The 13,102-nt window shown below is 43.0% G+C and overlaps 2 protein-coding genes across 2 annotated transcripts; both read left to right on the forward strand.

Annotated features, from left to right (window-relative positions):
* The first annotated feature begins 3,361 nt into the window (after positions 1–3,361).
* LOC122980580 (location of vulva defective 1-like) lies at positions 3,362–5,220 on the forward strand. The gene is made up of 2 exons (XM_044348716.1): positions 3,362–4,984; positions 5,125–5,220. The coding sequence occupies exons 1-2, from the start codon at positions 3,554–3,556 to the stop codon at positions 5,218–5,220; spliced, it is 1,527 nt and encodes a 508-aa protein (XP_044204651.1). The 5' UTR covers positions 3,362–3,553.
* Positions 5,221–5,230: 10 nt separating this feature from the next.
* LOC122980581 (uncharacterized protein PB18E9.04c-like) lies at positions 5,231–10,249 on the forward strand. The gene is made up of 9 exons (XM_044348717.1): positions 5,231–5,534; positions 5,763–5,788; positions 6,041–6,105; positions 6,210–6,412; positions 6,553–7,305; positions 8,212–8,450; positions 8,510–8,669; positions 8,788–9,188; positions 10,067–10,249. Exons 1-9 carry the CDS (start codon positions 5,270–5,272, stop codon positions 10,247–10,249), a joined length of 2,295 nt encoding a protein of 764 aa, XP_044204652.1. The 5' UTR covers positions 5,231–5,269.
* Positions 10,250–13,102: the final 2,853 nt, after the last annotated feature.

Below are 13,102 nucleotides of genomic sequence, written 5' to 3' on the forward strand. Positions count from 1 at the left end.
TGAAGTTACCAAAGCTACCAACCCTGATCACTCCACAACTTTCAGTTCTCCCACAAATACAGCAGTTTCATCCAATTCACCCTCTTTATCAACGACAATAGGCACTCACACAAACACAACTCAGCTTCCACCAACCAGCCAGGAAAAATCTACAACAAAAATGTCCTCGACCACAGAGCCACAGTCTACATCTGTGACTATGGCGACACCCACAGGAACAACTGAATCAATGTTGTCAAACTCAACACTCACCACAAATGAAGTTACTAAAGCTACCAACCCTGATCACTCCACAACTTCCAGTTCCCCCACAAATACAGAGGTTTCATCCAATTCACTTTCTTTATCCCCTAAGATAGGCACTCACACAAACACAACTCAGCTTCCACCAACCAGCCAGGAAACATCTACAACAAAAATGTCCTCACCCACAGAAACACAGTCTACATCTGTGACAATGGTGACACCCAGAGGAACAACTGAATCAATGTTGTCAACCTCAACACTCACCACAAATGAAGTTACCAAAGCTACCAACCCTGATCACTCCACAACTTTCAGTTCTCCCACAAATACAGCAGTTTCATCCAATTCACCCTCTTTATCAACGACAATAGGCACTCACACAAACACAACTCAGCTACCACCTACCAGCCAGGAATCTTCTACAACAAAAATGTCCTCACCCACAGAGCCACAGTCTACATCTGTGACAATGGTGACACCCACAGGAACAACTGGATCAATGTTGTCAACCTCAACACTCACCACAAATAAAGTTATTAAATCTACCAACCCTTATCATTCCACAACTTTCAGTTCCCCTACAAATACAGAGGTTTCATCCAATTCACCCTCTTCATCCCCTACAATGCATACTCACACAAACACAACTCAGCTACCACCTACCAGCCAGGAATCTTCTACAACAAAAATGTCCTCACCCACAGAAACACAGTCTACATCTGTGACAATGGTGACACCCAGAGGAACAACTGAATCAATGTTATCAACCTCAACACTCACCACAAATGAAGTTACTAAAGCTATCAACCCTGATTACTCCACAACTTCCAGTTCCCCCACAAATACAGAGGTTTCATCCAATTCACCCTCTTTATCCCCTACAATAGGCACTCACACAAACACAACTCAGCTTCCACCAACCAGCCAGGAAACATCTACAACAAAAATATCCTCACCCACAGAGCCACAGTCTACATCTCGGACAATGGCGACAACCACAGGAACAACTGAATCAATGTTGTCAACCTCAACACTCACCACAAATGAAGTTACCAAAGCTACCAACCCTGATCACTCCACAACTTCCAGTTCCCCCACAAATACAGAGGTTTCATCCAATTCACCCTCTTTATCCCCTACAATGCGTACTCACACAAACACAACTCAGCTACCACCTACCAGCCAGGAATCTTCTACAACAAAAATGTCCTCACCCACAGAAACACAGTCTACATCTGTGACAATGGTGACACCCAGAGGAACAACTGAATCAATGTTGTCAACCTCAACACTCACCACAAATGAAGTTACCAAAGCTACCAACCCTGATCACTCCACAACTTTCAGTTCTCCCACAAATACAGAGGTTTCATCCAATTCACCCTCTTTATCAACGACAATAGGCACTCACACAAACACAACTCAGCTACCAACAACCAGCCAGGAATCTTCGGCAACGAAAATGTCCTCCCCCACAGAGCCACAGTCTACATCTCGGACAATGGTGACACCCACAGGAACAACTGAATCAATGTTGTCAAACTCAACACTCACCACAAATGAAGTTACCAAAGCTACCAACCCTGATCACTCCACAACTTCCAGTTCCCCCACAAATACAGAGGTTTCATCCAATTCACTTTCTTTATCCCCTAAGATAGGCACTCACACAAACACAACTCAGCTTCCACCAACCAGCCAGGAAACATCTACAACAAAAATATCCTCACCCACAGAGCCACAGTCTACATCTCGGACAATGGCGACAACCACAGGAACAACTGAATCAATGTTGTCAACCTCAACACTCACCACAAATGAAGTTACCAAAGCTACCAACCCTGATCACTCCACAACTTTCAGTTCTCCCACAAATACAGCAGTTTCATCCAATTCACCCTCTTTATCAACGACAATAGGCACTCACACAAACACAACTCAGCTTCCACCAACCAGCCAGGAAAAATCTACAACAAAAATGTCCTCGACCACAGAGCCACAGTCTACATCTGTGACTATGGCGACACCCACAGGAACAACTGAATCAATGTTGTCAAACTCAACACTCACCACAAATGAAGTTACTAAAGCTACCAACCCTGATCACTCCACAACTTCCAGTTCCCCCACAAATACAGAGGTTTCATCCAATTCACTTTCTTTATCCCCTAAGATAGGCACTCACACAAACACAACTCAGCTTCCACCAACCAGCCAGGAAACATCTACAACAAAAATATCCTCACCCACAGAAACACAGTCTACATCTGTGACAATGGTGACACCCAGAGGAACAACTGAATCAATGTTGTCAACCTCAACACTCACCACAAATGAAGTTACCAAAGCTACCAACCCTGATCACTCCACAACTTTCAGTTCTCCCACAAATACAGCAGTTTCATCCAATTCACCCTCTTTATCAACGACAATAGGCACTCACACAAACACAACTCAGCTACCACCTACCAGCCAGGAATCTTCTACAACAAAAATGTCCTCACCCACAGAGCCACAGTCTACATCTGTGACAATGGTGACACCCACAGGAACAACTGGATCAATGTTGTCAACCTCAACACTCACCACAAATAAAGTTATTAAATCTACCAACCCTTATCATTCCACAACTTTCAGTTCCCCTACAAATACAGAGGTTTCATCCAATTCACCCTCTTCATCCCCTACAATGCATACTCACACAAACACAACTCAGCTACCACCTACCAGCCAGGAATCTTCTACAACAAAAATGTCCTCACCCACAGAAACACAGTCTACATCTGTGACAATGGTGACACCCAGAGGAACAACTGAATCAATGTTGTCAACCTCAACACTCACCACAAATGAAGTTACTAAAGCTATCAACCCTGATTACTCCACAACTTCCAGTTCCCCCACAAATACAGCAGTTTCATCCAATTCACCCTCTTTATCCCCTATAATAGGCACTCACACAAAGACAACTCAGCTACCACCTACCAGCCAGGAATCTTCTACAACAAAAATGTCCTCACCCACAGAGCCACAGTCTACATCTGTGACTATGGCGACAACCACAGGAACAACTGAATCAATGTTGTCAAACTCGACACTCACCACAAATGAAGTTACTAAAGCTACCAACCCTGATCACTCCACAACTTCCAGTTCCCCCACAAATACAGAGGTTTCATCCAATTCACTTTCTTTATCCCCTAAGATAGGCACTCACACAAACACAACTCAGCTTCCACCTACCAGCCAGGAATCTTCTACAACAAAAATATCCTCCCCCACAGAGCCACAGTCTACATCTGTGACTATGGCGACACCCACAGGAACAACTGAATCAATGTTGTCAAACTCAACACTAACCACAAATGAAGTTACTACAACTACCAACCCTGATCACTCCACAACTTTCAGTTCCCCCACAAATACAGAGGTTTCATCCAATTCACTTTCTTTATCCCCTAAGATAGGCACTCACACAAACACAACTCAGCTTCCACCAACCAGCCAGGAAACATCTACAACAAAAATATCCTCACCCACAGAGCCACAGTCTACATCTCGGACAATGGCGACAACCACAGGAGCAACTGAATCAATGTTGTCAAACTCAACACTCACCACAAATGAAGTTACTAAAGCTACCAACCCTGATCACTCCACAACTTCCAGTTCCCCCACAAATACAGAGGTTTCATCCAATTCACTTTCTTTATCCCCTAAGATAGGCACTCACACAAACACAACTCAGCTTCCACCAACCAGCCAGGAAACATCTACAACAAAAATATCCTCACCCACAGAGCCACAGTCTACATCTCGGACAATGGCGACAACCACAGGAACTACTGAATCAATGTTGTCAACCTCAACACTCACCACAAATGAAGTTACCAAAGCTACCAACCCTGATCACTCCACAACTTTCAGTTCCCCCACAAATACAGCAGTTTCATCCAATTCACCCTCTTTATCAACGACAATAGGCACTCACACAAACACAACTCAGCTACCACCAACCAGCCAGGAAGTCTCTACAACAAAAATATCCTCACCCACAGAGCCACAGTCTACATCTGTGACAATTGCGACACCAACAAGAACTGAATCAATGTTGTCAACCTCAACACTCACCACAAATGAAGTTACTAAAACTGCCAACCCTGAGCACTCCACAACTTCCAGTTCCCCCACGAACACAGAGGTTTCAGCCAATTCACCCTCTTTATCCCCTCCAATAGCCACTCACACAAACACAACTCAGCTTCCACCTACCAGCCAGGAAACATCTACAACAAAAATGTCCTCCCCCACAGAAACACAGTCTACATCTGTGACAATGGCAACACCCACAGGGACAACTGAATCAATGTTGTCAACCTCAACACTCACCACAAATGAAGTTACTAAAGCTACCAACCCTGATCACTCCACAACTTTCAGTTCCCCCATGAATACAGAGGTTTCGCCCAATTCACCCTCTTTATCCCCTACAATAGGCACTCACACAAACACAACTCAGCTTCCACCTACCAGCCAGGAATCTTCTACAACAAAAATGTCCTCCCCTGCAGAGCCCTCCCCCTCCACACCTGCTGTCAGTATTCAAACAACAATAGCAACTGAGAACACATCTCAGCTTCCTATAAGCAGTCAGGGAAAATCAAGTGCAACTTCTACAATCCCTCCAATTACCACACTGTTGACAACCAGACAGGAACTCTCTATATCAACCAGTACAGTAACACCTACAGCAACTGTATCCACAGAGTCACATCTGCCAACTGAGTTCGCCTCATCGCTGTCCACGGCTTCCAAGCACACCTCACAGACAACTAATGTCGTGACACAAACTTCTTTTCCACCTACTCCTACTGTCAGACCACAATCAAATTCTACAGTTACAAGTCATACACCTACTACAGTTTCCTCGAACACAACACCTTTGACAAAACCTACTGCTGCATACACAAGTGAAGAGACAACTAATGGAAAAACAAGTAGCAATCCACAAACATCTTTACCAATGACACAAACTTCAAAGGCTTTGACATCAGCAGAAATCATCAGCTCAAACACAGTTAAAACATCTACCTCTATACCTCCCTCAAATGCCACTGTCACTGTGACAATACCATCTACAACTCCTCAGTGCAGAGATGAGGACTGTCAGTGTAACGGGGGAGAGTGTATATTCAACACGACACTAGGCAGATGTCACTGCCATTGTCAAGAATCAGTCTATGGAGATTCCTGTGTTTTTGGACAGAACAACACCAACCCTAATATTGGTGAGACTTTTTCTTCCCAACTACAGTTCTTCATAATAATGTTTAAGATGAAAATAATTTTTGAACGCAGAGATAAGTTTTAAGCTTTTAGCAATATGGTAATTTAAAATTTATTTTCTGTTGGAAGTGATATTTCTCACAACGTTGAATGTAAAATGTTACTGAAACGTATATATCATGTTATTTCAATGTTAATATAAGGGTGTTATCTATCCTTTTTTTTTTCAGATACCGGAGCAATACCAATTCGACAAGTAAATGTTATGTTGAAAATCAACATGACTTTTGTGGATGCTTATTCTAAGTTAAACTCACCTGAGTCATCGAAGTTCATCAATACGTTAACAGAGGAGGTAGAGAATTCTTTATTGTGGCATGACTTAATGATTTTTACACAATAAGTGATCTCACTTCAGAGTATTTACCTCTGTCTTACAACTACTAACTAAATATTATTTACCAGGCAATAATAGCAAATCTCACATCTGTCATGTTATCATTTCCAGCTCGAAGCTCTGTGCAAAGAAGCGGATCCACTGGCCTTTAAAAAAGTACAAATCAAAAAATTAACGTAAGTTTGTTTTACACTTTTCTGATAAAATTATTTGAATGATTACTTTTTATTCAAGTAGAAGTTGTTTTCATTGTTAATATATTTCTATTTTCCTGTTGTAGACCAGGAAGTGTTGTTGCAGAGAGTGTAGCGGAGTACAACTATCTGAACAATGAAACACAAATCCACTTTGTCAACAATGAGCTAGATGGTGTGTTGACCAACATCTTGAAAGACACAAGCAACCTCAATAAGATTTCTCGGGCATTTGATAATGCCAGTGTGCAGTTATATGGACTCATTTTCCAGTCACCTGAGATTAAAAGTAAGTGACTATAAGTCAACTCTGAATGTGTATTTCACATATTGCTTATTTGATTCTAAATTAAATTTCTCAAAATTTCTAATTTGTGTGATGATACTCATACAAAATGATTAATACGTAACGTTTTTTTTATCAATCAGATATCACAGACCTGAAGCCTTTTGTTAACTGCAGTCGGTTTGCTAATTACACTGCTGAGATTAGTAATGGTCAATGGCAGTGTGTCGGACCTTGCAAAACAAACCCTGATTACTGTCATCAACATGGGGAATGTGTTAATGACATTCACAAAGGGCCCATTTGCCTGGAAACATTTACAACACCAACCAGCCAGGAATCTTCTACAACAAAAATGTCCTCCCCCACAGAGCCACAGTCTACATCTGTGACAATGGTGACACCCACAGGAACAACTGAATCAGTGGTGTCAACCGCAACACTCACCACAAATGAGCTTAGTAAAACTACCAACACTGATCATTCCACAAGAGCCACCAATTTACCAACAAATACAGAGGTTTCACCCAGTTCACCCTCCACGTCCCTGCCTTTAACCACTGATTTTAGTCAAACATCTCCTGGACTCAAATCCAAAACACCAACTAATCCAGATACAACTCAGCTTTTGCTAAGCAGCCAGGAAACATCTTCAACAAAAGTGTCCTCCCCTGCAGAGCCACAGTCTACATCTTTTACCACGGTGACACCCACAGGAACAACTGAATCAAAGGTGTCAACCTCAACTCTCTTCACAAATGAAGTTACCAAGAGTACCAACTCTGATCATTCCACAACTGTCAGTTCCCCCACAAATACAGAGGTTTCACCCAGTTCATCCTCCACATTCCCTCCAATAAGCACTCATATGAACACAACTCAGATTCCGCTAACAAGTCAAGAATCATCAACAACAATAATGTTCTCAACCACAGAGCCACAGTCTACATCTGTTATGACAGTGATACCCACAGGAACATCTGAATCATCAGCATCATCCTCAGTACTCACCACAATTGGAGTTACAGCAACTATCAACACTGATCATTCTACAACACCTAGGAATTTCCCGACAAGTACAGAGGTATCAACCAGTTTACCTTCCAGAATCCCAACAACCAGCACTCACACAAACACAACTCAGCTTCCACCAAGCAGCCAGTTATCATCTACAACAATAATGTCCTCACCCACAGAGACACAGTCTACATCTCGGACAATGGCAACACCCACAGGAACAACTGAATCAATGGTGTCAACCTCAACACTCACCACAAATGAAGTTACTAAAAGTACCAACACTGATCGTACCACAATGTTCAGTTCCCCCACAAATACAGAGGTTTCACCCAGTTCATCCTCCACATTCCCTCCAATAAGCACTCATATGAACACAACTCAGATTCCGCTAACAAGCCAAGAATCATCAACAACAATAATGTTCTCAACCACAGAGCCACAGTCTACATCTGTTACGACAGTGATACCCACAGGAACATCTGAATCATCAGCATCATCCTCAGTACTCACCACAATTGGAGTTACAGCAACTATCAACACTGATCATTCTACAACACCTAGTAATTTCCCAGCAAGTACAGAGGTATCAACCAGTTTACCTTCCAGAATCCCAACAACCAGCACTCACACAAACACAACTCAGCTTCCACCAAGCAGCCAGTTATCATCTACAACAATAATGTCCTCACCCACAGAGACACAGTCTACATCTCGGACAATGGCAACACCCACAGGAACAACTGAATCAATGGTGTCAACCTCAACACTCACCACAAATGAAGTTACTAAAAGTACCAACACTGATCGTACCACAACGTTCAATTCCCCCACAAATACAGAGGTTTCACCCAGTTCATCCTCCACATTCCCTCCAATAAGCACTCATATGAACACAACTCAGATTCCGCTAACAAGCCAAGAATCATCAACAACAATAATGTTCTCAACCACAGAGCCACAGTCTACATCTGTTACGACAGTGATACCCACAGGAACATCTGAATCATCAGCATCATCCTCAGTACTCATCACAATTGGAGTTACAGCAACTATCAACACTGATCATTCTACAACACCTAGGAATTTCCCGACAAGTACAGAGGTATCAACCAGTTTACCTTCCAGAATCCCAACAACCAGCACTCACACAAACACAACTCAGCTTCCACCAAGCAGCCAGTTATCATCTACAACAATAATGTCCTCACCCACAGAGACACAGTCTACATCTCGGACAATGGCAACACCCACAGGAACAACTGAATCAATGGTGTCAACCTCAACACTCACCACAAATGAAGTTACTAAAAGTACCAACACTGATCGTACCACAATGTTCAGTTCCCCCACAAATACAGAGGTTTCACCCAGTTCATCCTCCACATTCCCTCCAATAAGTACTCATATGAACACAACTCAGATTCCGCTAACAAGCCAAGAATCATCAACAACAATAATGTTCTCAACCACAGAGCCACAGTCTACATCTGTTACGACAGTGATACCCACAGGAACATCTGAATCATCAGCATCATCCTCAGTACTCACCACAATTGGAGTTACAGCAACTATCAACACTGATCATTCTACAACACCTAGGAATTTCCCGACAAGTACAGAGGTATCAACCAGTTTACCTTCCAGAATCCCAACAACCAGCACTCACACAAACACAACTCAGCTTCCACCAAGCAGCCAGTTATCATCTACAACAATAATGTTCTCACCCACAGAGACACAGTCTACATCTCGGACAATGGCAACACCCACAGGAACAACTGAATCAATGGTGTCAACCTCAACACTCACCACAAATGAAGTTACTAAAAGTACCAACACTGATCGTACCACAATGTTCAGTTCCCCCACAAATACAGAGGTTTCACCCAGTTCATCCTCCACATTCCCTCCAATAAGCACTCATATGAACACAACTCAGATTCCGCTAACAAGCCAAGAATCATCAACAACAATAATGTTCTCAACCACAGAGCCACAGTCTACATCTGTTACGACAGTGATACCCACAGGAACATCTGAATCATCAGCATCATCCTCAGTACTCACCACAATTGGAGTTACAGCAACTATCAACACTGATCATTCTACAACACCTAGGAATTTCCCGACAAGTACAGAGGTATCAACCAGTTTACCTTCCACATTCCCAACAATTAGCACTCACACAAACACAACTCAGCTTCCACCAAGCAGTCAGTTATCATCTACAACAATAATGTCCTCACCCACAGAGACACAGTCTACATCTCGGACAATGGCAACACCCACAGGAACAACTGAATCAATGGTGTCAACCTCAACACTCACCACAAATGAAGTTACTAAAAGTACCAACACTGATCATACCACAACGTTCAATTCCCCCACAAATACAGAGGTTTCACCCAGTTCATCCTCCACATTCCCTCCAATAAGCACTCATATGAACACAACTCAGATTCCGCTAACAAGCCAAGAATCATCAACAACAATAATGTTCTCAACCACAGAGCCACAGTCTACATCTGTTACGACAGTGATACCCACAGGAACATCTGAATCATCAGCATCATCCTCAGTACTCACCACAATTGGAGTTACAGCAACTATCAACACTGATCATTCTACAACACCTAGGAATTTCCCAACAAGTACAGAGGTATCAACCAGTTTACCTTCCAGAATCCCAACAACCAGCACTCACACAAACACAACTCAGCTTCCACCAAGCAGCCAGTTATCATCTACAACAATAATGTCCTCACCCACAGAGACACAGTCTACATCTCGGACAATGGCAACACCCACAGGAACAACTGAATCAATGGTGTCAACCTCAACACTCACCACAAATGAAGTTACTAAAAGTACCAACACTGATCGTACCACAATGTTCAGTTCCCCCACAAATACAGAGGTTTCACCCAGTTCATCCTCCACATTCCCTCCAATAAGCACTCATATGAACACAACTCAGATTCCGCTAACAAGCCAAGAATCATCAACAACAATAATGTTCTCAACCACAGAGCCACAGTCTACATCTGTTACGACAGTGATACCCACAGGAACATCTGAATCATCAGCATCATCCTCAGTACTCACCACAATTGGAGTTACAGCAACTATCAACACTGATCATTCTACAACACCTAGGAATTTCCCGACAAGTACAGAGGTATCAACCAGTTTACCTTCCAGAATCCCAACAACCAGCACTCACACAAACACAACTCAGCTTCCACCAAGCAGCCAGTTATCATCTACAACAATAATGTCCTCACCCACAGAGACACAGTCTACATCTCGGACAATGGCAACACCCACAGGAACAACTGAATCAATGGTGTCAACCTCAACACTCACCACAAATGAAGTTACTAAAAGTACCAACACTGATCGTACCACAATGTTCAGTTCCCCCACAAATACAGAGGTTTCACCCAGTTCATCCTCCACATTCCCTCCAATAAGTACTCATATGAACACAACTCAGATTCCGCTAACAAGCCAAGAATCATCAACAACAATAATGTTCTCAACCACAGAGCCACAGTCTACATCTGTTACGACAGCGATACCCACAGGAACATCTGAATCATCAGCATCATCCTCAGTACTCACCACAATTGGAGTTACAGCAACTATCAACACTGATCATTCTACAACACCTAGGAATTTCCCGACAAGTACAGAGGTATCAACCAGTTTACCTTCCACATTCCCAACAATTAGCACTCACACAAACACAACTCAGCTTCCACCAAGCAGTCAGTTATCATCTACAACAATAATGTCCTCACCCACAGAGACACAGTCTACATCTCGGACAATGGCAACACCCACAGGAACAACTGAATCAATGGTGTCAACCTCAACACTCACCACAAATGAAGTTACTAAAAGTACCAACACTGATCGTACCACAATGTTCAGTTCCCCCACAAATACAGAGGTTTCACCCAGTTCATCCTCCACATTCCCTCCAATAAGCACTCATATGAACACAACTCAGATTCCGCTAACAAGCCAAGAATCATCAACAACAATAATGTTCTCAACCACAGAGCCACAGTCTACATCTGTTACGACAGTGATACCCACAGGAACATCTGAATCATCAGCATCATCCTCAGTACTCACCACAATTGGAGTTACAGCAACTATCAACACTGATCATTCTACAACACCTAGGAATTTCCCGACAAGTACAGAGGTATCAACCAGTTTACCTTCCACATTCCCAACAATTAGCACTCACACAAACACAACTCAGCTTCCACCAAGCAGTCAGTTATCATCTACAACAATAATGTCCTCACCCATTGAGTCACAATCTACATCTGTGACAATGGTGACACCCACAAGAACTGAATCAATGTTGTCAACCTCAACACTCACCACAAATGAAGTTACTAACGCTACCAACCCGGATTACTCCACAACTTCCAGTTCCCCCATGAATACAGAGGTTTCACCCAATTCATCCTCTTTATCCCCTACAATAGGCACTCACACAAACACAACTCAGCTACCACCAACCAGCCAGGAATTCTCTACAACAAAAATATCCTCACCCACAGAGCCACAGTCTACATCTGTGACAATGGTGACACCCACAAGAACTGAATCAATGTTGTCAACCTCAACACTCACTACAAATGAAGTTACTAAAGCTACCAACCCTGATTACTCCACAACTTCCAGTTCCCCCATGAATACAGAGGTTTCACCCAATTCATCCTCCTTATCCCCTACAATAGCCACTCACACAAACACAACTCAGCTACCACCAACCAGCCAGGAATTCTCTACAACAAAAATATCCTCACCCACAGAGCCACAGTCTACATCTGTGACAATGGTGACACCCACAAGAACTGAATCAATGTTGTCAACCTCAACACTCACCACAAATGAAGTTACCAAAACTACCAACCCTGATCACTCCACAACTTTCAGTTCCCCCACAAATACAGCGTTTTCACCCAGTTCACCCTCTTTATCCCCTACAATACGCATTCACACAAACACAACTCAGCTACCACCAACCAGCCAGGAATTCTCTACAACAAAAATATCCTCACCCACAGAGCCACAGTCTACATCTGTCACAATGGTGGCACCCACAGGAACAACGGAATCAATGTTGTCAACCTCAACACTCACCACAAATGAAGTTACTAAAGCTACCAACCCTGATCACTCCACAACTTTCAGTTCCCCCATGAACACAGAGGTTTCGCCCAATTCACCCTCTTTATCCCCTACAATAGGCACTCACACAAACACAACTCAGCTTCCACCTACCAGCCAGGAATCTTCTACAACAAAAATGTCCTCCCCTGCAGAGCCCTCCCCCTCCACACCTGCTGTCAGTATTCAAACAACAATAGCAACTGAGAACACATCTCAGCTTCCTATAAGCAGTCAGGGAAAATCAAGTGCAACTTCTACAATCCCTCCAATTACCACACTGTTGACAACCAGACAGGAACTCTCTATATCAACCAGTACAGTTACACCTACAACAACTGTATCCACAGAGTCACATCTGCCAACTGAGTTCAACTCATCGCTGTCCACGGCTTCCAAGCACACCTCACAGACAACTAATGTCATGACACAAACTTCTTTTCCACCTACACTTACTGTCAGACCACAATCAAAAAC

The sequence above is a fragment of the Thunnus albacares genome, chromosome 4, assembly GCF_914725855.1.
Source record: "Thunnus albacares chromosome 4, fThuAlb1.1, whole genome shotgun sequence".
Taxonomy (NCBI): domain Eukaryota; kingdom Metazoa; phylum Chordata; class Actinopteri; order Scombriformes; family Scombridae; genus Thunnus; species Thunnus albacares.

Coding starts and splice junctions, on each gene's coding strand:
- LOC122980580 (XM_044348716.1), top strand. CDS start 3,554: ATGGCGACACCCACAGGAACAACTGAATCAATGTTGTCAAACTCAACA. Junction 4,985..5,124: donor TCTCTATATCAACCAGTACA/GTAACACCTACA, acceptor TCCTACTGTCAG/ACCACAATCAAATTCTACAG.
- LOC122980581 (XM_044348717.1), top strand. CDS start 5,270: ATGACACAAACTTCAAAGGCTTTGACATCAGCAGAAATCATCAGCTCA. Junction 6,106..6,209: donor GTACAAATCAAAAAATTAAC/GTAAGTTTGTTT, acceptor TTCCTGTTGTAG/ACCAGGAAGTGTTGTTGCAG. Junction 9,189..10,066: donor AGTCTACATCTCGGACAATG/GCAACACCCACA, acceptor TACAACACCTAG/GAATTTCCCAACAAGTACAG.